Source organism: Silurus aristotelis (genome assembly GCF_946808225.1).
Source record: "Silurus aristotelis genome assembly, chromosome: 23".
Classification (NCBI taxonomy): Eukaryota; Metazoa; Chordata; class Actinopteri; order Siluriformes; family Siluridae; genus Silurus; species Silurus aristotelis.
In genome coordinates this window covers 1,717,388-1,741,432 of record NC_139596.1, presented here as the reverse complement: position 1 = coordinate 1,741,432, position 24,045 = coordinate 1,717,388, and the positions used below count along the sequence as shown (strand labels likewise).

The 24,045-nt window shown below is 42.9% G+C and overlaps 4 protein-coding genes and 1 long non-coding RNA gene across 10 annotated transcripts; 2 read left to right on the top strand and 3 right to left on the bottom strand.

Moving 5' to 3' along the window:
• The first annotated feature begins 671 nt into the window (after positions 1 to 671).
• Positions 672 to 7,941, top strand: ccdc125 (coiled-coil domain containing 125). 2 transcript variants are annotated; one of them, XM_083527213.1, is made up of 13 exons: positions 1,035 to 1,145; positions 1,776 to 1,887; positions 2,297 to 2,593; positions 2,842 to 2,900; positions 3,780 to 3,866; positions 4,033 to 4,110; positions 4,191 to 4,276; positions 4,372 to 4,454; positions 4,582 to 4,694; positions 6,233 to 6,340; positions 6,412 to 6,550; positions 6,642 to 6,754; positions 6,935 to 7,941. In XM_083527213.1, the coding sequence occupies exons 3-13, from the start codon at positions 2,326 to 2,328 to the stop codon at positions 7,208 to 7,210; spliced, it is 1,410 nt and encodes a 469-aa protein (XP_083383339.1). In that variant the 5' UTR covers positions 1,035 to 1,145; positions 1,776 to 1,887; positions 2,297 to 2,325; the 3' UTR covers positions 7,211 to 7,941. The 2 variants fall into 2 exon arrangements, with proteins under 2 accessions (XP_083383338.1, XP_083383339.1); XM_083527212.1 differs by lacking the exon at positions 1,776 to 1,887 and having other exon boundaries at positions 672 to 1,145.
• A 192-nt stretch (positions 7,942 to 8,133) lies between these two features.
• On the top strand, positions 8,134 to 11,848 carry fam151b (family with sequence similarity 151 member B). 2 transcript variants are annotated; one of them, XM_083527250.1, is made up of 6 exons: positions 8,134 to 8,350; positions 8,529 to 8,660; positions 8,750 to 8,909; positions 10,208 to 10,422; positions 10,607 to 10,742; positions 11,391 to 11,848. In XM_083527250.1, exons 1-6 carry the CDS (start codon positions 8,236 to 8,238, stop codon positions 11,548 to 11,550), a joined length of 918 nt encoding a protein of 305 aa, XP_083383376.1. In that variant the 5' UTR covers positions 8,134 to 8,235; the 3' UTR covers positions 11,551 to 11,848. The 2 variants fall into 2 exon arrangements, with proteins under 2 accessions (XP_083383376.1, XP_083383375.1); XM_083527249.1 differs by having other exon boundaries at positions 8,136 to 8,350; positions 8,526 to 8,660.
• A 26-nt stretch (positions 11,849 to 11,874) lies between these two features.
• Positions 11,875 to 17,554, bottom strand: ankrd34bb (ankyrin repeat domain 34Bb). Of its 4 annotated transcripts, XM_083527210.1 has the most exons (4): positions 16,207 to 17,554; positions 14,176 to 14,258; positions 13,698 to 13,979; positions 11,876 to 13,519 (listed from the first exon to the last, which is right to left on the bottom strand). In XM_083527210.1, the coding sequence occupies exons 3-4, from the start codon at positions 13,898 to 13,900 to the stop codon at positions 12,028 to 12,030; spliced, it is 1,695 nt and encodes a 564-aa protein (XP_083383336.1). In that variant the 5' UTR covers positions 13,901 to 13,979; positions 14,176 to 14,258; positions 16,207 to 17,554; the 3' UTR covers positions 11,876 to 12,027. The 4 variants fall into 4 exon arrangements, with proteins under 4 accessions (XP_083383334.1, XP_083383336.1, XP_083383337.1 ...); XM_083527208.1 differs by lacking the exons at positions 14,176 to 14,258; positions 16,207 to 17,554 and adding an exon at positions 15,643 to 16,184 and having other exon boundaries at positions 11,875 to 13,519; positions 13,698 to 13,907; XM_083527211.1 differs by lacking the exon at positions 14,176 to 14,258.
• Positions 17,555 to 17,918: 364 nt separating this feature from the next.
• On the bottom strand, positions 17,919 to 22,155 carry dhfr (dihydrofolate reductase). The gene is made up of 6 exons (XM_083526302.1): positions 21,915 to 22,155; positions 21,090 to 21,139; positions 20,682 to 20,787; positions 20,462 to 20,588; positions 19,454 to 19,569; positions 17,919 to 18,590 (listed from the first exon to the last, which is right to left on the bottom strand). Exons 1-6 carry the CDS (start codon positions 22,004 to 22,006, stop codon positions 18,506 to 18,508), a joined length of 576 nt encoding a protein of 191 aa, XP_083382428.1. The 5' UTR covers positions 22,007 to 22,155; the 3' UTR covers positions 17,919 to 18,505.
• Positions 22,156 to 22,537: 382 nt separating this feature from the next.
• On the bottom strand, positions 22,538 to 24,045 carry LOC310718346. Its single transcript, XR_014531119.1, has 2 exons — positions 23,919 to 24,045; positions 22,538 to 23,025 (listed from the first exon to the last, which is right to left on the bottom strand). It is a non-coding gene; the product is annotated as an uncharacterized lncRNA (long non-coding RNA).

Sequence of the window (24,045 nt, the reverse complement as noted above, 5' to 3'; positions counted from 1 at the left end):
AAGTACATTGCTTTTGTAACGTGGACTAAGCAAGTCTCATCTGCTTTCTATTTTTCAATTCAATTCAACCACAATGTCAAGACTCATGCAGTCTCCTCCGAATCGTGGATGTCAAAATTGACAGTTTCTGGGGCTGATCATATGAATAAACTTATCCTTTGCAGCAGAGGTAGCTCTTGGTCTTCCATACCTGGGACAATCGGAATTTTCAATTTAATTTTAATTCAAATCAACCACAAAGTCAAGACTCACGCAGTCTCTTCCAAACCGTGGATGTTGAAATTTGTCAGACATTAACTCCGGAAGCATTTATGTACATCAGCGGTTTCTTGTGCTGATTATATGAATAAACTTATCCTCTGCAGCAGAGGTAGCTCTTAGTCTTCGTTTCCTGGGACGGTCTTTATGAAAGCCTGTTTAATCATAGCGTCTGGCGGTGTTGCAGACTACATATGAAGATACATCGAAAGTTATTTTTCTTTCTATTTCTTTCTATATGTTCTTTATTATGTACAATGTTGAAAATAATAAAAATAAAGAACAAAAGAAACTGAAGGTAAGTGTGTCCAAAACTTGACTAGTACCTTGTGTGTGTGTGTGTGTGTGTGTGTGTGTGTGTGTGTGTGTGTGTGTGTGTGTGTGTGTTGGCACTCACAAAAAAGATTCGACTCAAACAACCGACTCCTTCGTGAAGGACACATCACCTCTGGAAGTCTTAATGGACGTCTTCAGAAACATGACCATCTTAGAGAAAAGCACCAGGAGGACTGAGTTATAGTGTAGTTATAGTATAGTGTATGTTGTGTAGTTTGTGTTTAATCGTTTGAGAAGGAACTGTTTAAAGCAGGAGAAAAAAAATCTCCTGTAGATCCGCTTTACTCAGATCCTGGTGTTAACAGTCGGGCTGGAAGTGTGTGTGTGTGTGTGAGAGAGAGAGAGAGAGAGAGAGAAACAGCGACACACCCGTGTGTGTGTGTGTGTTTGTGTGTGTGTGTGTGTGTGTGTGTGTGTGAGATCGCAGTGGTGTGTGGATGTGGACATCCTGTAAGCTTCACAGAACAAACACTACTTCTGTTCCATGCTTTTATTTCCGCCATCGTCCATTTTTTTTTGCTCTGTTGCTCGGACAGGTGTTCGGACTACAGGTGAGTCCCGCGATGTTCCTCGCTCGCACACACACACACACACACACACACGCTTTGATCGCACTTTTCTGACCAGGTGGCTCTTGAAGCAGCTGCTCAGTCGCCATTCTCCTCCACACCCTTCACCATGATCCTGTAAACCTTCTTACAGGAACATCCACATCATCTACAAGTCATTCTTGAGTTTCTCAATTCCATCTACGGCCAAAAGAATTAAAAGAGTGCACACTGGAACTGTGTGTCTTCTCTGAAGGAACCATAAGAAGGTCCTGTATTATACACAGTACAAGGAGAACCGTGTATCCGAGTTACTAATAAATAATCCCGTAACTAATAAAACACTCCATGTTGTAGGTTGTGGAGTAATAATTAACGACGGTAAAGGGTGGGATGAATAGAGCTTCAGGTACAACCCCCAGAGCTTGTTATGTTACAGATCATAACATAAACAACAGCAATTTTTTGACTAACATTTTAGGAAAGAACGCCGAAGCTGTTATTTTAACCAATCAGATTGCGAACACCGGGGCCATCTAGCAGGTGTCCAACAACGTCTGCAATTTCATGTTGGTAGTTTTTTTTTTAAGTTGTGATGATTTAATAGCTGTTTATTTCTTCCACAGTGACTAGCGGAGGAGACGAAATCGATCCGGTCGCACCTACGAAGACATTCACAAGACGGCCTATTTAAGAAAAGAAAGCTGGACCTCGTAAGGAAACGTCGGCCAGACACTTCAAAACGGTTGTTACGCTTTTTTTCATGAAGCATTTCTACTTTTGTGTTTGGCGTTGCATTTCAAATTTTCCACCAGGTAAACTCACAGAAAAAATCCAGGGAAAACCCTAGGTCATTTTATGAGGTTAATATCGATGATTCTTCTCGAGCTGGTGTACGCGGATGGAGCAGACGTGGCTACAGTGAAAAGAGACATGTTAAATTGTGTCCATTGGTTTACTTGCTTTAGTAATAAGAGGTGCATTAATATAAAACTGATTTGGTAGTTGTAAAACTGCCAGAACTGCTGTTCCAGAAAACCAGTCAACGCTCTGACCAATCAGAATCCAGAATTCTGTCGCCTCGACTCAATTGCTAGGAGTCGTTTTTTTGCGCGTCTGTGAACGTAATCTGGTTTATTGATCTCGTTCTACAGGGCGGCGATTAGAGGTCAGGCTGGATACGATGCAGGCAAGTCAAGAACAAGCGAGCAACACTGATCAGGTCTCAGAAGACGACATGGCTGAGGGAGATCTCGGGGACGGGAGTCAGTCACGGAACAGGAGCAAAGGGGACTTCTCGGATGTGCTACTACCCCAGGCGAGAGGCTCGAAACGGGGCAGTGAGTGCAGTGGTGGATCTTTCTCCTGGACCTCATGCAGTGCGATGTACACGGCTTTCAGAAACGAGCTGGAGGCAGAGAGGATCTCTAGGTGGAGGGCCAGAGATTCAGGTCAGTGTGAATCACCTGGAAACACTGTATCTCTCCATAGAAATGACCAGTTCAGGGGTTTCTTGCTTAATTATTTGTGTTGACTTAAGTATCCAGAAGGTAAACGTTCATGCAATTCTCCCATTACTTGATCATAAACTAAATGCTGAAATCTGAGACAGTCCTGAGCCACTGCAGCTTGTTGACTTTGGTGCTCTTTTTGCGAGCACGTTGATGTTTCTCACATTCTAATGTTACTTTTCCACCAGAGAGCAGCGGTGGTGAGTCCAGCGAGGAGCTACAGAGGAGACTGCAGGAAGTCACTGAGGTGCAATAACACTATCACACTGAAGATCTAAAGCTGATTTCACTCAATAAACTCTCCAAAGCAGAATCCAATGCTTCCAAGCTGACCGTTTGGGTTTCATACATCTGGCAACCGTCTATTCAATAGAACAGAACCTGAAACATTTGATATTATTCGCGTCTCCGTTGTTAGCAGGTACACGGACAATTTGCTGAGCACCGAGTGTGTGTTCAGGTGGTGAATGTGGATCGTGTAGATAAACGATGAGGGAAATCAGTGATTGTTTGAAGTACACGTAGTTCAGTTTGATTATTTGCTCTGTCTCAAATTGGGAAATGTCCCGAACCGCTAGGGGAAGATGTATTACCCACAATGCTCTGCAGGCACTCATGTTTCACAAGAGAACAGAACAGGTTTAACATCTAAAGAAAAGTGTGAGAAAATAGAACAAGAACCGTTTTTTGCATTCAATTTTCACTTTGACTTGAATTAGAAAACCCAAAACTTGGTCCAGCATGACAATGCTCCTGTGCACCAAACCAGCTTCCTGAAGATCCGCTTTCCATGGTCCAGAAGTGTATGGAAGTTCTCCTGTATTAGAGCTCTGACCCTCAACCCTATTGAACATGGATGTGTGTGAACATTGACTGCACCCCCAGGCCCCCTCTCACCTTCTCACCTACATCAGTACCTGACTTTACGAACACCCTTGTGGCCAAATGAAATCTCACACAAATCTCCACAAAATCTAGTGGAACATCTTCCCAGAAAAGTCGAGGTCAAACTGGAGAAATATGGAATAGGATAGTGAAAGAAATTCATAGAAATCATATGCTCAGATGTCAGTGAAATGATGGCTGGATGGATGGATGGAGCATCTTATCATGTGTTGTTTTGTAGGAAATGGAGCTGTTGAGGACCGAATTGGAAGTGACACATCGACACCTCGAAGGCAAACACGAAGCTCTGAGAATCCTGCAAGGCCAAGTAACACACACACACACACACACACACACACACACACACACACACACACACACACACACACACACACTCTATTCATTGTACACTGTATCCTGACTATATTATATGCATTTCTTCCATTCAGTTTTTAATTCATTCATTTCTTTCTTTCTTTTTCTTCCCCTAAAAGGCGATATTAGATAAAGCCACCAGTCACACCAAGATCTTACTGCAGAAGAGTGAAGAGCGGAACAAGGCTCTAGAAAAGGTGACTCCAACAAATATCACATTATTATATATTCTTAGATCTAAGCATCTGATCTGATCCTGATGCTCTCCGATGTGCAGGAAGTGAACGCCCTGCAGTGGGAGATCACCTTCAACCAGGTGCGGTTTAAGAACGTGGAGCAGGCCTGGGAGCTCAAATACGATCGGTACGATCTCGCTTTAAAACATGACGGAGAGGTAGAGGAAACCTGTTGGAAAATAAATACTAAAAAAATAATACTAAAACAGAAGCGTGTTACAGGGTGTGTGCCGAGAACCAGGCGTTGAGGAAAGCCCTGGATGAGAGGCTGGAACAGTTCCAGGAGCTGCACAGAGAGAACGCATGTGAGTACAGAGAAACTCTGTCGCTGATGTCGCTCAATATAACCACGTTTGAAATTGTATGAGTGTGTGTGTGTGTGTGTGTGTGTGTGTGTGTGTGTGTGTGTGTGTGTGTGTGTGTGTTTACTAGCATTAAGTCAGCAGTGTCTGGAGCTCCTGGGCTTACTGAGCTCTCGGGAAAGAAGAGACTTCCAGAAGACGCAGCCACCCTGCAGCCAACACAGAGAGGGATCTGCACTGGAGGTACCATGAGGGATGAGTGAAAAGACAGAGAGCAACCTCGATTTATGGATGGATGAATGGATGGGTGCAAGGATTTCAAGATGGAGTTATGTCTGGATAGGAACCTGGTGGATGGATGGATATAGGTGAATCAATAGAATTATGGATGTTGGATAGACTGGTGAAAATCTAGAAGCACCATAATGGTCAGATTTCAGGAAGGAGGGATGTTGATAAAGGTATATAATGGTATATGGATTCAATAGGACACATTTATTGAACAGATGTTTGGATGGATGGATAAATAGGTAGATGGATCTCATTTTGACATGGATTTTGAGATGGAAAGACAGTTGTGTGCCATAGATGAATCATTGGAAGTATTAATGATAGAAAGGTTAGAAAGACTCTGTACATATACAGATATCTAGAATGATTGGGGGCTAAAGCATGACTGAATTATAAATAGAGTGGATGTATGGATGGACTGATAAGGATTTCAACTGAATGATGATTAAATGATGATAAAAAAATATAATGAATTGAAGCATGAATGGAAATTTGAAGGTATACAGTGGTTGATAGACAAACGGACAGATGGATGGATGGATGGCAGGATGGATGGATGGATGGATGGATAAAAGAATAGGTAGATGAATCTCATTTGACATGCATTTTGAGATGGACAGATAGACTAGCCTTTGATCTATGATATGAAGTATAAAAGATGGAAAGGTAAAAGTGTATAGATTTCAAGATGAATTGTTGTACATCTGTCTTCTGTGTATGTGTACAAATAACTAAAGTATGTGATTGGGGGCTCTGGGATGGATGGATGGATGGATGGATGTGGATGGATGGATGGATGGATGGATGGATGGATGGATGGATGGATGGATGGATGGATGGATGGATGGATGGATGGATGGATGGATGGATGGATGGATGGATGGATGGATGGATGGATGGATGGATGGATGGATGGATGGAGATTTGTTTGGGTAGAAACCCAATGAATAGATGGATATAAGTGTATGGATGGAATTATGGATTCTGCATAAACTGGTGCAAACCTAGAAGCACCATAATAGATGAACGTATATAATGGGTGATGGATTCAGTAGGACACATATGATGGATAGACAGAAAGTGAGTGATAATTAGATGATGAAAGATGGATAGACAACATCCATCTACTGTTTATGTATACAGACATCTAGAATGATGGGGGATAAAGAATTGAATGAATCCTAGTAATGTAGATAGATGGATGGATGGATGGATGGATGGATGGATGCTGGATAGACAGGAAGTAAGTGATAATTAAATGATAATAAAATATAATAAATAGAAGCAGGACTGGACATTGGAAGTTCAAATGGATGGATGGGTAGACGGATGGATGGGTGGATAAGAAGATGAATTGTCCATCTTCCTTCTTATTTGTCGTTCCATTCTTTTATCCTTCCACTCATTCATCCACCCAGAGGAATGACAGATGCATAGACAGATAGAGTGAAAGTGATGAAGGTGTAGGAGGTGTATGTTGTGTTTTCCAGCTGGCCGTGTACGGGGCGTGTAAGTGCAGCTCCGGTGCAGGAGAGCCGTGTTCCTGCGCCAAGAGCTCAGCTGCGAGCCGAAAGCAGGTCCTTCAGCTTAAACAAGAGGTGTGTAGAAGTTAGTCGAGAGAGTTTGTGTTTTTGTCTACATGTTAAAGTGTGTGTATATATGTGTGTAGCTGGAGCTGCAGAGGAGGAGGAAGGACGAAGCGTATGTGATGGTGGATGCATTCAGGATTGCGTTCGAGCAGCAGCTGAGGAGAGGGAGCGAGAAAGTGCTGCAACTGGCAGAAAGTGATGTACACACACCGGACAGAGGTGTGTTTACTTACACACACTTCTCATCTAATATTAATGGTGTACTCATTTTTGTAATATCACCGTCTAACGTACCGTCGTGTGATCGCAGGGAAGCAGGGCTCGGCCGGCGTGACTCGGGCCCTCAAGAGGTTTCTGCCGTCTCTCCGAGAAGGAAAGGTCCTGAGCAATCCGAGAGAAACCCTGCAGCTGCTGCTCGACCTGGTGTGTATTCCAAAAAAAAACACACTCTGTATTTGATCTGCATTATGATGATGTGGGATATTTACACACACACACAGCGTGTTCAGGTGGGAGTGTAGATAAGGCAGGTAGAAAACATCGAGAGAGCGACTCATTTCTCCATGCAAACATGAAACAGCAGACATTTATCTTGTGTTTCAGCTCAGCGATAAAGAAGAGGCTTTGGCCCACCAGAGGAAGGTCAGCTTTATGTTAGCACGGAGCTACGAGGACCTGGAGAAGCGTCTTCAGGCACAGCTCAAGGAGTCGGACGTCTCGAACCAAGGGGGCGACCCAAGACCACAGTCGGAGGAATCCAAATCCACGGTGGACTCCGGTCATCCGTCATGTCCGTGCGATGATGCACCGGTGGTCACGGATGAGCAGAAGGAAAAAACTAAAGCGGAGGATTCGCAAAATAAAGATGAGGACGATTAAACAGGACGTTATACCACATTGTTTACAGGGTTTAGAAGTTTCTCCAAAGACTGAGTTTTAAATATTTTTATGAAAAATTTGACTGAATCAGCTTTTTGTTTCATCGTCATTACACCAAATCACATTCCTGATTCAGGAGTTAATATCGAGCTAGAAACACTTTACATTGTGTTGTCTTGTTTTGCACATTTATCCAGTTTGTATTTGGCTTCAATTCACAATCGAAACATATTTGGATCCAAATGAAGTTCAAGTGGTTTTTGTGTGTCTTCAAAGCAGATTTACAGAGAGATTAAGAGGTTATATAGTATGAATTTATATGTTTATGACTTAAAATTTTATCCCCAATGAGCGAACCGGTGGTGACTTTGATTAGGAAAAACGCCAAGATGGTACGAGGAAGAAACCTCGAGAGGAACCAGACTTCAGAACCTCATCTTCACATGGACACCGAATATCTGTGTTATTACAGCTGTATAAATCTAAATAGGCCCCAATATCGAACCGGAAATATATTTTAGACTTATTAAACAGATGACTGTTTTAAACTGAACATTAAGAATATACTGTGTACATGTTTGGGGGAAATATGACTTGATTGGGTTTGTTGTGGTTTTCTGAGCCCTCTGAGGGTCTAAATGATATCAAATCAATATTATTTTATTTCTATAAAATGGAGGTAGGTATGGGTATTGAATAAAACCTAGTATTCAAGTATAAACACCACAAAATAATACTTTAGTGTGGCAATGGAGATATAATTCATCCTGTGTGCTGAAACAGACCCACACAGAACTCAAAAGCCCTTTTTAATTAGTTAAATGCGCTCTGCAACACTGAATTAACTTTATACAATATATATATTAAATTAATATTATGATTTTTTATGTTTTTAAGTTTCAAAAATTATTCGGTGGACCAAAAGCGGAACGAGGTGCCGCAAACCGGAAGTGCGCGCTCATTTTCCGTCCGTGCGGAAACGCAGATGTTTTGCACCTGATTTATCCGGTGTTTTGAGCAACTTTATGGGATCAAAGCGACGCGATTTGCGCCTTTTTTGTTTATTATCGTCTCTCATCGTTGCAGTTACGTTATGGACCTTGAGCTTTATGGGCTCTGAAACTCCATCAAGCAAAACAGGTATCTGGAGCTCAGTTCCAAAATCTCAGCCACTACTTTTGGTTGTGAAATTTACAGTTACACCAATAAAAGTGTCTCTATTCCATTGATAATCATTTCATTATTACTAATCATTGCTTGGATCTGTTAAATTGATAATGTATGCACTGGTTTTGATGTAAACCATCTTCTCCAGCAGCTGCAGGACCCATGCCTGACCAAACCCTGGCCTACTTCCTACAGAAAGGCTCTATAAAAGAGCACAATGCTGCAGATATCCAGTGGTACCATGCAGCCAACAGCAAGCACAAGATCACAGAAGCCCTGAGAGGTCAGAGTATAATTACTTTGCCTATTTTTCACAAACCTCTATCCAATAAGATCTTGTTTGGATTCCTGATCTGTGCACTCCTACGTTAGACAGGACACAGATGATCGAAGCCGACGTGCTGCTCCGGGGCCGTGACCCGAAGGAACCCGTGATGGCACACCCACCACACGATGACAGTGACATCACGCTGCGAGAGTGGCTGGAAATGGTGGGGAACTCGGACAAAGGGATCAAATTGGACTTTAAAAGGTTGGGAAGGTTTCAAAAAAAGTTGGGGGTGAATATTTTTTGCTCCTTTTTCATCCTTTACTTTTCTCAAAGCCGAGCAGAGGTGTGAGCTGTGGATCCTTTGGTACCAGGTAAGTGTGTGAATGAAAGGGAGGGCAGTGGAGGGGTGTGGTTGCAGGGAGAAGAGGTGGAGAAGTTCAGGTACCTGGGGTCAACAGTGCAAAGTAATGGAGAGTGTGTTAGAGAAGTGAAGAAAAGAGTGCAGGCATGGTGGAGAAGAGTAAAAGCAGGAGTGATTTGTAATAGAAGAGTATCTGTGAGAGTGATAGGGAAGGTTTATAGGACTGTGGTGAGACCTGAGATGTTGTATGGTTTAGAGACAGTGGCATTGAGTAAAAGACAGGAGGTGGAGCTGAAGATGCTGAGGTTTATATTGGGAGTGACGATGGACAGGGTTAGAAATTAGTTTATTAGAGGGACAGCGCATTGAGGACGTTTTGGAGACAAGGTGAGGGAGGCGAGATTGAGATGGTATGGACATGGGGTTTATCAGTAGGAGAATGCTGAGGATGGAGCCACCAGGAAGGGGGCAAAGAGGAAGATCAAGGAGGAGGTTTATGGATGTGGTGAGGGAAGACATGCAGGTAGTTGGGTTAAAAGAGGCAGATGTAGAGGACTGGGGGGTGTGGAGACGGATGATCCGCTGTGGAGACCCCTAATGGGAGAAGCTGAAAGAAGTTGTTTATATTTTACAGTAGTAATTTGTTTAATTATTTGTTTTTTTTTTTTTAAATATTATCAGTGAATACATTACATATAAATTAAATTATTGCTTTAATTTGTTAAATTAACAGAGTACAGTATGAAAACCCCCCGAACCGATGACTCCTGCGTAGGCTAGGCCATGTCTTGACTTACGATATTTTCAAGTTACAATGATGTAATTGTAACGCATCTCCTTCGTCACTCCGAGCCCACCTGCAGCACGTATATAAGAGTCAGTGGCATAATTGTCTTGCGTGAAACTGGGAAACAAGCACTAATGTAAACCATCCTCACACAGTGGAAGGGCTCATGGTGACTGGGTTGTTCACTGACTGCCTCAAGTCCACCAGGGAACCTTCTGTTTTTCTACTGTGTATCAACTAAAATCCAGGTGTGGTTAATGCTACAGCGCCTCCTCGAGGACACACAATACTTTGACTGGATGTCCGTGTAATTATAAATAGGTCTGGTGATGTAATTAGCCCCACCAGGACTACATTTATGGCATGTGGCAGATGATCCCTTATACAAAACCCTTGCTTTGTTCATTGTAGCCTGGATGGAGTGGTGGAGTCGATGGTTCTTCTGGACAAGGTTCGTCATCGACTAAAGGGGCCTGTGTGGCTCAATGCAGACATCCTGAAAGGGCCTGGAGGCATGGCCACACCTTTGGACGCTCAGGCCTTTTTACAAGCAGTGGCCACGAAAGAAGGAGACACGCTTTCTTTGGGATGGACCACTGGATGGTCTCCGAATAAAGACAACCCAGGTAACACACGACTTTTTCCCAGTGGCAGGTCTTCCTGGTTTGAAATAAAGAGTAGTATATAACAATTATCTACAATTATGATGTCGGTCTATTCTAGGAAATGTTTCTTTTCATTTATGTAAGGAGGCCTTAATCGACTTAGTTTTGATGCCAGTTGCACTTGACATTGAGTTTTATGTCCAAGGTTACAGCTGGGAGATGGTTCAGCAGATGGAGGAGGTGTGCAAGAACCTGACTCAGCAGGTGACATTCCCAGTGCGAGCCGCTCTTTTACCTCAGTCCTTCGTTCAATTCCAGTGGCTCCTGCGACAGTCAGACAGGTGGGACTTGTCAAATTAATCTCAACAGCACATCAGTATTCACCGTACCAAAGACAATTAAGGCTACATCTGCAGCCTGTTTGCTTCTTAAGGGCTTGTTAGTGCTGAACTATTGATTGCCATCTTGATTGGATTCGTGTTGTGTAACAAAAACAGTTGATCAGAATGCCGTTGCCACACGTTTGGTGTAATTTGGTACCGGCCCCCCCCCAGGTATACTTGTTTGTCACTATAACAGAAGCACTCAAAGGAGTCGAAAGGTGTATTGGAAAACTGGAGTGCGGGATCTCAGAGAGAGGGAGGCTTGTTTTTTATCTCTCTTGGTTTTTTTTTTTTTTAGGTCTAGTGCACTTTAGTGGTCTGGTTTCTGTCCTCGAACAGTGACTGTGCAACTTAATGCTGTCCTTGACTGCAACAGCACTTGGAATATTTGTCATAGTATTCTTAATAAAGTATTCATTCTTCTTTTTATACTTTTTGATAATGTGGATGGAGACAGAGTAGGCAAAATCATTGCCGTTGCCTTAGTTACAGTACTTTTCCACTACCTGACCATGTCCAACAATAAAGCCTATTGCACACAGGCTTTGAGGTACTAATTTTTCGTCTTGCTTAAATAAATTACACTCATTTCCATCTCTCTTTCAGATACACTTTGACTATTTGGACAGGTCAGAGTGATGTGCTCAATGTGGAAGATCTGTTACCCTACAGGCAAAGTTTCAGCAAGTCCAGGATCTACTATGACCTCTTAGAAAATCAGATTTCAAAGTTTAAAAGCTTACCCGGGTACACACTGTCACAATAATAACACAGCTCTGAGATATTTTCCATCAAACTGGGTGCAGGAAGTGGGAAATGTGTGTTGGAGTTGATTCATGCCTCTATGATGTTGATGATGGTGGTGATGATGTGTCTACAAAAAAAAAACAGAAGTAGTATACACACTATTACATAGTGCCACGTTTTGATGGGCTAAAGCCAAAGACCAAATCAAGGGCATTGGTTTTGTACTTTTAGGGCTCCACACAATGATGGCACGTATCCACAAGACCTACTTGAGCTGTAAAGTGTAGTAAAACGTGTAATAAATGACTATTTACTAATGTTTTTTAATTTCAGTGTCTTTATTTTCCGTTATTTTTTTGGCTCCTCTTTTCCTCCTATATGATGTTTAACAGAGAACACAGAAAAATAATTTTGTCCAATGTCTGACATATCAGAAGAAATATCGACACACTATTTCCTTTATGTGACTTGATACAATATCGTACATTAGTGCACTTCATTGTCCGTAAATTTCCCCAAAGTTGGCCAGCCGTTTAATCTGCTCCGTTTGCATCGAGTGTCTTCTCAGCAGAGTCTTTTTGGTCTTCTGGTCTCGGGGAAGGCTCGGGGCACAGGGGACAAATTGCCTTTGAGCGGGAGCAACAGGTTTGTTTATTGTTCCGGCCACAGAGGCAGGACCAGGTTTGGTTCCCCGATCAGCGCTCGTGTTGGTGATAACTTTTATATCTGGAATGGGCGCATGTGGGTTTAGTGGCGGCAGGTAGCCTGGGCGTGTCTGTGCAATATAATCCAGCAGAAGAGCCCCAGATCCTCTGCGCTCCATCATCGCTGGGCTTCTCCTGTGGACTATGCTTTCCAGAGACTCCCTCGAGCCAGACAGGGTGGAGGATCGGCTGTAAACCAGCTTACGCTTTTCTGCCCCTCCTCCCCCCAGTGTGCTGGCTTTGCCCACCTCTTCAGAGTGCTGACTCTGAAACTGAGGAAGTTGGGAATCTGAGCTGTAGTGGTCCATCCCGATGTTGCGTCGGCGCACCACATCCTGCAGGCTGGACACAGCTAGGTTGGGCAAGCAGTCCTGGTCTTTATCCATAGGAATGGTTTCGCTGCCTGCAGGTTCTTTGAGCAGGTTCTGGTGTGAGGCGGAATGTGGCAGTGAAACGCCATCATAAGACATTTTTCTGCTCAGCCACTTCATCTCCTTTTTTGGTTCTTTCTCAGATTCAGTTGTTTTGTCAAATGCTCTAAGCAGACCAGTGGAATCCATGCTTTGATGCCGTGCAACTGGCGGTGCCCGTTGAGACAAACGACGCTGGCCATTAAAGCCAAAAGAGAGCTCTTCTTCTGGGGTGATGTCTAGGAGTTCCTCTGTAAAGGAAGAGGCCTTGCTCTGCTGCAGCAACAGAGATGGTGGGATCTTTAGAAATGGCTCAGAGTGTAGCCTTTGAAGGTGAAGAAGTTTGGCTATACTGGCTGCTCTCAGTGGACTCGGGTCCCTTGTAGGTGACCCTGCCCTTGAATTAGAAGCAGTCGCAGGGGTAGAACCCAATGCTTGGTTTTCTGCCAGGTGTAAAAGGGCATTTTGTGACTTGCTCATGACATGAGAAGGGGAAAGTTTTATTTCAGAAGGCGACATGCACATGCTAGGGACACAATGCAACCGATCCTCCAAATCTGGCAGTGGAGGGACATTCAGATACTGTTTGGTCATTTGTCGGCCAGAGGGGAGTTTATCTGTAGTAATTATGATGACCTCTTTGCCTTTGGCCTTACAGGCATCTAGTAACACTCGCAGAGCTTCCTTGTCACCGGCATTTACCGCATACACCAATGCGGAGGTACCCGAGTGGTCCTCTAAACTCAGGTCTGCACCACTGGACAGGAGCTGGGACAAAACCTCCTCTCCAGCTCGCTCCACACAGGAGTGCATTAGAGCCGTCTTACCCGATTTGTCCTGGATATTTGGGTCGGCACCATTCTCAAGCAGATACCTACAGAAACAAAGGAATTACCATTTAATTGCGGGAAATCCTACGTAAACAGCAAAGAAATAAATTTTTTATATCCAGTCTAAACATTACTACGACCCCAGTCATGCCGAGACTCAGTGGTCAGTTCAGCGGTTTGCAAATGCCAAGTCAAACAGTCAGAGACATGAACAATATATACCTGACTATCTTGTGTTTCGGAACACTCTGAGCATCCGTATGGTGAGTCTTGCAGGCGATCATGAGCGGTGTCTCTCCACGCTCATTGCTCTCGTTAATATAAGCCCCGCCTTCCAGGAGCAGCCGTGTCAGCCGCAAACGGCAAAGGTATACGGCCTTCAGGAGGGAGTTGCCGTCGGTCCACACCTCTGTTGAATCCTCCATGATGCTTCTTCAGACAGACAGATGGCTCAATTGTTTAAGGACTCATGGACAAATTGTAAGGTGTCTGAGCTTTGGAGAGCTGCGAATGGACGACAGTACAGAGAGTCAGGAATGTAGTTCTGATATTGATGTATGTAATATTCTATTAAATACATTGTTCACCAGTGGCATTTTGCTAGTGCTTTATTGCCTCTAAACAAGCACTAAAAAGCTTCAATCGCCAAAATGCAGAAGGAAAATAATGTCAAAGATTCAAGCTTTCTCAGTTATCTAACCCCTTTACATGTCTCTAGATTACTCTATTGGTCCAAGGTTGTTGCTTTATTCTCCTCAACATCTGAAAGTGAATATGTTCTGCCTTAAAAAAAACATAAGCAATGATGGAAAAAAACAGGTAGATAGAAGCAAGTAATGCCCTGAACAACCCTGCACCAGTTTAGATTGCACCAGGCATGATCAGACTGTATTTGCTAAACCCCCCAAAAAGAAGAGGAGGGGGGGGGGATCAGGAGAGAAAGCATGCCGAGTCGCTGAAAGGATTAAACTTCTCCTTTGGTTCACTGATGGAGTCTATTGTGTTTATGACCTTGTCCTCAAATCTAAGTGCAACGCCGAAGCCTGTCGCCTTTTTTTTTTTTGCTGAAGAGACGGAGAAGCTATTAAATGCAACGGGTTTCTCAGCATATGGCTTGTGTAGATTGAGAAGCAGTTTTGAGACGTTAAAAAACAAATAGGTAGACGTTTCGATGATGCGCAGGAGGTGCATGGGATTTGGTTACAGTGCATCCGGAAAGTATTCACAGACCTAATTCATTACTTTCCTCAAAATTCTACAAACAATAATGACAACGGGAAATAAGTGTGTTTAAAATCTTTGCAAATTTATTACAAATAAAAACAAAGATAGAAATATCTATAATAATTCACCTCTACATAAGTGTTTGCTCAATACTTTGTTGAAGCACTATTGGAACCAATTACAGCCTCAAGTCTTCTTTAGTATGACGCTACAAAGCTTAGCAGACCTATTTTTGGGCAGTTTCTCCATTTTTTTTTGCAGAACCTCTCAAGCTCCATCAGGTTGGATGGGGAACGTAGGTGCACAGCGAGAGATGCAGGTGCAGAGATGTTCAATCGGGTTCAAGTCTGGACTCTGGCTGGGCCACTTAAAGACATTCACAGAGTCTTCCTGTAGACACTTGTTTGTTATCTTGGCTGTGTGCTTAGGGTCGTTGTACTGTAGGAAGTTGACAGTGGTTCCAAAGTTGTTTCATTTACGGATGATGGAGGCCACTGTGTTTCATTGGGACTTTCAATGCTGCAAAAATGTTTCTGTCTCTTAGACATTCCTTGGACTTCATGGCTTGGTTTGTGCTCTGACACGCACTGTTTAATGTGGGACCTTCCATAGACAGGTGTGTGCCTTACCGAATCATGTTCAATCAACTGAATTTACCACAAGTGGACTCCAATCAAGTTGTAGAAACATCTCAAAGATGTTTCAGATCAATGGAAACTGGATGCACCTGAGCTTAATTTTGAATGTTATAGCAAATGCTGGGAATTCTTGTGTTCTTGCGCATATGTGCTTCTTCTTTCACGATGCCATTATTGTTAGTAGAATTTGAGGCAATGTGGAAAACGTGAATCTCTGTGAATACTTTTCGCACTGTATATCGAGGTCATCGGCACACTTTGAAAGACTTTATCAGTTTTTATACTGTTTACTAATTACACCATACGCAAATTGATCAGCATTAAGTAAAAGCAGGCAACCAGGAAATGCCATGGGCCAGCCCTCTGGATTGGAGTGCACACACTCGACCGGTAGGATATCCGAGCCGTGGCTCCTAATGCAGTGCACCACTGGGATGGCATTTATAGCCCCGGCGTGCTTTGTACACTCGTCTCTAGGCCTTCAATCGGTCTCCTGAACAGAGAGAATCCTTAATGACTCCTCTCCTCTTTCTGTCTGCCTGCCACTGAAGAGCGTGGAACAAACGAGCATCACCAGGCTGATCAGATCTCGAGAACGAGGGCACTTGACGCTTAATGGTGATTCACACTAGATATCGCAATGTTGAGCATTTGTAATACTTTTGGTCGGGGCTTCGTGAATTACAAAGTGCAAAGGTCAGACCTTTGTGTTTGCTCTACGGCTATTTTAATGCCCTTAAATCGGACCAGAACTGGGCTGGATTTGTTATAATGTACTTCAGATGAATATCTGCAGACTCCTACTTTGCACTAATACACCTTTTCACAGATCCAACATTTATAATTAATAATAATAAAAATGCACATACCTCCGGCTTACCTTGTTTCCTGCAGATCTTCAGTCCTTGACCGGGTTTGCTTTGGCGAAGTCGCTCGCTACAGCAAAAAGGCTGAGTGTTATCCGATACACCGGATCAAAAGAGTCAACAAGTTACGGATAAACGAGGCAGAGAGTGGATGAATTCATGTGCGAGACAGAGGAAGGGAGGGAGGAAAGGAGGGAGCACGAACGAGGGATGGAGAGGGAGAACAGGTGTGTGAGCTCTCAGGTCTGGAGGCAGGCAGTAACTTACAGTAGAGTGTGTGCGAGAGAGAGGGAGAGGGAGAGAGGAACGAGGCGGCAACGTGACGCCGGTATTCGCGTATGTTATTATTCTGACGTAAACGAGGTGGCGGAGCTCAGCTAATCTGCCCCCACAACCGACACGCTTCCACTGTCACCGCATCCCTGACCTAAAGGCCACCGTGGAGTGTTCGCATCATAATGACGCTGTTTTTTTTTCCCCTCCTTTTTCTTCCATGAGGCGGTGATTCTAGCGCACTGGCATTGACTGCGCTGACGAAGAATGCGGTTTCGATACTTCAGAACATGGCAAACTATTCAAAGTTGGGAGAAGTAGATCAGTAATAGTCTTTGACACACTATCAAACATCTCCATTTTTCCACAGTGAACATCCAAAGCATTCGCAGCATACAAAGTTCTATACATTAGAGTTTCTATCCAATCAGAACTCAGCAGTCACATCACGTGTTGCAGTTACTGCTTTAACTAATACGATTTCAATTTGGGGGCCATCTAGCAGGCATCCGATCATGTCTGCATATTCACGTCCTTTGATTGGACGCTAGTCATAGCTCGCAACCCTCATATGTAGCAAACTGCACAAGCGCAAATATTTATGTGTGGATTTAATAGCTATGTTTTCTATTCCACAATTTTCTTTCCTGTCGAATTTGCACAAAATTACAAATTCATTACAAAGCCTCAGGAAAACCTCAATGGACTGGGAAAAAAAAAATGCACAAAAATGCAGAGAAACTCTGGGGTCATTTCATGAGGTGAATATCGATGCTTCTGCTGGAGATGATGTATGTGGGCGGGATTGTGTTCATTGGGTTTTCTTGCTTTAGTATTGACATTCATTCTCACTGCTCGAGATTCCTGTCTGTTATGCAGCAAATATATATTTATATAAAGATCACAATAATAAAGGAGGCGGCGCTTCCGTGGCTGTTGTGTTTGTTTCAAAACTCTGAAGCATGAAGATCAGTTTACATATAAATGATATTATAAACAAACAATCACAAAAAAAGAGAGGAAAAAAAGCATTATAAATAACATGGCTGTAGTATCATCCTGGGTGTTTTTCTTAAATAATAAATAAATAAAAATAATTAAGAATTGCACAGTTCTTTTTTTCCCTTTTTCTTAATATATATTTATTTTTATGGATTTAATATGCAAGTATGAATGTTATCGATGAAAAAAAATCCAACGAACTTGATTTCTGACGTGGGGCATCACTGTGTTTGTGCGTTCAAACTTTATATTCGTGTTTGGCTAAAATCAGAGCGTGATCTTTAACAGAGGTAAAATATAACAGACACTGTATTTAACACCGCTCCGTACTGGGGGTGTGTTTATGGACCGGAAGAAGGAGACAGGCTTATGTAATGATTCGGTCTGAAATGAAGTGTCGTTTAAGGAGTGAGATGAGGGGAGATGAGGGGAGACGAGGGTTTGGGATGGGGGCTTCCGATCACACTAATTTCCAGCTTAGCGTTAGCCTCCTGCTGGGACCTGAAACCAATCAGCCTCAAAGGTTAGAGCGGATTGCAGCCTCTGGCTTTTGTTAAACAGGGCTGGGGCATTAATGCAGGATGAAAGTGTGTGTGTGAGAGCATGTGTGTGTAGATGAGCTCCATAAAGGTTTTCATTTAACACGAGGAGCTTTGTTAATCATCAGCTCTCGAGACGAAAGACAGAATGCATATTTATGAGAGGAGTGAGGCTGGAGGGGAGGGGAACATTTTTCTCACACACACACAATGGGGACGAGCTCGGACCAGGTGAGGATGAAACCCAGCCATGAAGATGCTTTAAACGGTGGAAACTAGAACAAAACAGGGGGATTCTGAGAAAGAGAAATTATGACATGTTCGGTACTTGAGGTTACTTGGCTACAGAGACGGTGCCTGTGAGCAAATCCTACAAAATCGTCACACACACACACACACACACACACACACACACACACACACACACACACACACACACACACACATCTCAGTAATAGGCAGGTGTGTGAGGTCTTTCAGCACCACTCTTAGCACTGTTCCACACTCTCGTACACTTCGAATACGTACTGCAGCCCGTTCTCCTCCTGCAATCCCGACGCCACTCCGGGGAACCTGCGAGAAGAACCGGGAGACACGTCAAGCCACTGAGAACCTTCTGATCTCGAAGGCAGTCTCGAGAAACAAGGGTTTACGCTACACATTTCACATCTCGTTTCTATAGTAAGGTCTCACTCACTTGTTGGTGGACGTACATGATGGGGCAAAGTTTTTTTTTTTTCAGGAGGTCCGATGGAAGGAGTCTCCAGTGTCAGTGTGATAGAAGCGCTTTAATGGAACGCTGAGGATCAGCAGAATTATTGGCACCCATCATAGGGGGTAAATTCTGTTAAATGACTGGCAACCAAGGATTATTGGTTATTATTAGTTAGTTATTCTAATAAAGCATTGAGAGAAGGAGGAGAATTTGCAGCTGGCTCATGGGGTTTCAGTTTAATGTCTATCAGTGCAGCTAAGCTGCTCACACACACGCACGCACACGCACACACACACACACCATCTGTTCAGTGAGATAATAATAACCATAATGGCTTGTCAATCCCCCCAGTGTTCCCCCTGAATGGGTGTCTGAGTGGAAGAACTCGCCTTTAATCCCACGAGCCACATTTATGTTCCGTAAGAGCGTTTTTATTTTTTTATTTTTCTCTCGAATGGGACTTTCGGATTCACGCTAACGATACGAGCCAACAAATCCATTCGCGCCATTGTAATGGAAAAAACGTAACTGGAACGGCGGCGTGACCTCTGATATGGAACTTTATAGAGAACCTCTTTGGCTATGAAGCACCGTGTAACTATGGGGTCACTTTCTGCCGATATACAGACAGTTTTTAACCCGTTGGATTTGTTGTTGCGGAAAGATGAAATTGGGCAAAAAAATAAATTTAAAAAAGCCAATTGGACGAGGTAATACTCACTCGGGGAGGAGCCTGAACTTGTCGGGATTGATGTCGGGAATGAACGTGTCGCAGTCGAACTGCTTCTGGATCCTGGTTACGAACAGACGCCGAGGCCCCGAGCTCTCCATCACCTCCTGCCGTAAAACGGACGTTTCACAAAGATGAGAAATCAATTAATAAATAATTAAATATCTAAATAACACATCTCAAATCTCTGCTACTTTTCTGCCATAAAGTACATTGTGTACAGGAGGAACAGCTGAGCGTCACGATACACCCCCCCGCAACCACACACACTAATTATCTTTCATTACTAATTAAAAAGGATTTTGATGTTGTTCGGGGGCAGTGGTGAATACCATCGACTCGCGAAAACATTTTTACAAAACGAGTCTCTGAGAGTAAAAAAAAGAGAGGCAGAGGGAGGAGGCGAAACGTGAAACAGGACCACGGAGAAAGAAGACGCGTCCTTGAGCTTTGCCGTTGCCGTGCCAACCGAACCGCAGAGCGACTATAGGCAACACGTTGCTGTGTGTATGTGTGTGTGTTTGTATGTGTGTGTGTTTGTATGTGTGGGTTTTCAGAAACTTCAATGCCACACAATGCATACAAAAAATTAGACACTGGACACACACACTATCCATAGTGGACCGATGCTCATATGACCTAGTCATATCGTTTGGGACACGTCCACAGTGAACAGATGTTTATAACGTGGGTTTATATCCATGTGATTTGGGACACGCCCACAACTTAGAGAGGTGATTTTGCAGTGGCCTATGCAGTGACCTTTGTGTCATTTGGGTCACAACCGCAGTATATAAGACACTGAGGGTCCACAATGGACTTAAAAGTAAAGGTGCATCATTGTGATGGCCTTTAATGATCTGCAGTGTGTGTGTGTGGTTTGGGACACATCCAGTGAGGTAGTGTGTGTGTGTGTGTGTGTGTGTGTGTGTGTGTGTGTGTGTGTGTGTGTGTGTGTGTGTGTGTGTGTGTGTGTGTGTGTGTGTGTGTGTGTGAGACCTTATAGAGCGAGCTTCCACCAATAATCCACACTTGATCAGCTTGAGCTTTGAGCTCTGGTTCGTCCAGGAGATGAAGTGCTGAGCTTAAGTCGGACGCTAGGTAGTGTGCTTCCTCAGGGGGCGCTCTAAACCCAACAATAAAACAAATCATTATTGAACAGTGTTCCAGGAAACCGTGAAGTGCACTTGACCGAGTATGCTCTTGTTAAAGTTCTTACTTCAGTTCTCGGCTCAGGACCACGTTGATTCGGTTCTTCAGAGGCCGGTTCTGCACCGGTATCGAGTACCATGTGTTCCTGCCCATGATGACCACGTTCTTCTTACCTGTCACACACACACACACACACACTGCAGCCAGTGGATACAATAATACTATATATATTTGGTAAAGGTAAAGAACCTAAAACATGTGCAGTGTCTCAGTGGTTCAGATGTTGGTTTTCCAATCAGAGGGTCATGAGTTCAAATCCCACCACTAAGCTGCCACTGCTGTGCCCCTAAACAACCCCCTCAACCCTTAACTGCTCAGTTGTATAAATGAGATCATTGTGAGACACTCTGGATTGGGCGCATCTGCTGGTGTAAATAAAGGATGTAAAGAACGTGGTGGACGTTTAGGATTTTACCTTCTGCTGAAGGAGTCATGGTCATCTTCTGAAAGTGCTTGAATTCCTTACTGCAAATACAAAGAGGCGAATATTACAATCATACCATTACATGTTTACACACACACACACAAAAGTTCGAACACTTTTTCCTTCAGGGTTTTTTCTTTGCTTTTTATTATTTTCAACATGGTACATTAATACTGAAGACACCAATAACCCAGAGTATGTTTTTAGATTTTATATTTGTCCAAAAGTAGCTCTAACTAAACATTTGTTTTTACTGAAGCGCCAAGTCTCAAATCGATCCCCAGAATCCGCCATAATGCGCAATTCCGGCAATTAAAACCAGCCGTGTGGAAACATAGCAAAGTTCCGCTTGGAACACAAGAATATTTCGTCTTCATGCTCTATGTTAAATTCAGTTTCACTAATAATAAACATGCCCATGTTGATCGGAGTATTTAAAACTGAAAGGATTTATTTAAGGTACATTTAGAACATAAAATCTCCTCAGAAGAACTCCTGTAGGTCAAACTGCTGAAGGTTCATATTGTTATGGCTAATCAGTGTGTAGGAGTTCAAATCCACCACTAACACTAAATATTCAATATTTAATACTTAATATTTAAAAAAAATATTTATCACGTCACAATTAATGTTATTAATTAATGTTTTTATCGATAATCAATATAATGTAAATCACAGGAACAGTCGGCCGAATACCAAACGAGTCGCTAGTGACCATGTAGGTGTCCTATGAAGGGGTTAAAACAGAAGAGTTCTATATCCATGTAGTGCACTATGTTTAAAAAGCTGACACGTTTGGGACACAGCCGGCTTTACCTGAGTCTGATCGGGTGCCATGGCAGAGTTCCGTTTTTCCCGATGCCCATATCAGGACAAACCGCAACAATGCAGTTCAACACGCGGCTCATAGTGTTCGTCTGTTCGTTTGTTTGCTGAGAATGAACGCGGTTTCAGTGCGCACGCTCCCGGTTATAAATCTCCCGGTGAAACCAAGTCACGTAGAGTAGAATTCCCGCCAGTTTTTTTTACACCAACCGGAAATGACGTTTGACAGTTACCGTAACGCGGTCTGAGTGTTCACCTACAGGCGAACTGGTGCAATAACATGAGCTGAACTTTCCTGTATTTCCATTTCAAAACAAGTGCAATAAATATATATTTTGTAAAGTTATAAAGCAGCAGATTTAATTTATAAAGATTATATTTGGGCCAAAGTTATTCTTTTATATGTTAAAATAAAGTACAATATATTTTACCCTCGATGTTCACCTCAGAATCACCTTTATTGCAAAAGTATCATGGGTGCTGGTGTTTCATTAAAACAAGTCCCTTGTGTGTTTTTCTTTTTAATTTGATATCTGTGAAGCTGCAAACCTTTATATATTTTCTACAAACATATCACTGGGTCGAAGCAAAAAAGCAAACAAACGTGAGCAAGAGAAGTTGCTAATAAGTGGTTTTATTTATTTAAGACACACCGAGCAGGAGGCGAGAACATCAGATGATTCGGGTCTTCACTTGTACTCGTACGAATAAGTCAGCGTGCCTCCTTTGCTCAAAGTGCACTTATAGGTGTAAACGCCACGCTGCAGCTGAGCGTAACAAATTCCCAAAAGGTCGTCTTTCTTAGCATCCTGATCCCAAACCTGCAGTTTCAGGCTGTTTGTGATTTGAGCTTTACTCCAGGTCAGGGATGAGCTCCACGAGGGGTTTGAGTTGCTCTTAATCACATAGGTTTTGCTCACATACTCATCTCTGATGAACAGCTTCACGTAGGCATCAGGAGCGGTTCCAAAATCACCTTTCAGCCCTTTAGCACGCATGCCGTACACACGCAGGCCAGCACGGACAGGAAGTGGCAGGCAGAGTAAAACGAACATGGTGAGATGCACCAGCCGGGGACTGGAGGAAAACGTCATGGTTTTATCTGTGCGCCAGAAATTCATTGGGATGCTGTTAGCGTATGTCATATGCACACGTTAGCTTTAAATATGCCTGTGAAAAGTATGGAAACTCCTATGTTTCAGGGTTTTTTTAAAAGGCACCTGAAGATTTTCTTCAACCCAACAAATCTATAAATGTACAGATGTTCTATATTATTTGCAATGAAAAATCCTAACTCAGCCTGAAAAGCAGCCCTTTCTCCAAATGTTCCGCTGATAGACTTTGACGTGCCTCTTGTAAATCTTGTCCGAGATGTTCTACACTGGTTGTAGGTTTCTTGTGATCCAGTTCATCCCAGTGCAGGTCAGGATTTAGGTGCTGTGGCTGGGCAGGTGGTTCCATAATAGATATCACTCACCACTGTTTACTCTGTAAATAACACAGAACTCAGACGTACGCTTCGGTTCATTGTCTGAAGTCGGTTTCAATGAGCCGCAGTCCAGACGGAACTGCATGGCGTTGACTTGTGGAACCTTCACCATTCAACCTACATATATATGAGTTAGCGTGTTCTCCAAATATCGACAAAGCTACATTCATTTCATACAAATTCTCCTGGCATTGCCCATGGTGACAGTTTAGTTTTTTTTTTTTTTTTTTTTTTTATTAACTCCATTAAATTTAGCACATGAACAAAACAAACATTAGTCTCTTTTAAAAACCATAGAAGATGAGGAGTTTCCACACTTTTCACAGGCTCTGTATAGGATAAAAAGTAAATGATTCATGTAAAAACGTTCAATTTATTCATTCTGTGTGACATTGCAACTAATTAGAGAGCAAAATACGAGAAAACCAATATTATATTGAAAACAAATTATGGATTACATAAATACAATAACCTGGTTTGTGTAAAAGTCGCTTATCAGTTCTCACCTGCTTTTGTGAAATAAACCTCTCTCTCTCTCTCTCTCTCTCTCTCTCTCTCTCTCTCTCTCTCTCTCTCTCTCTCTCGCTTCATTTTTTAACGTCAATTTAAAGGCAACACAATCACAATATCATC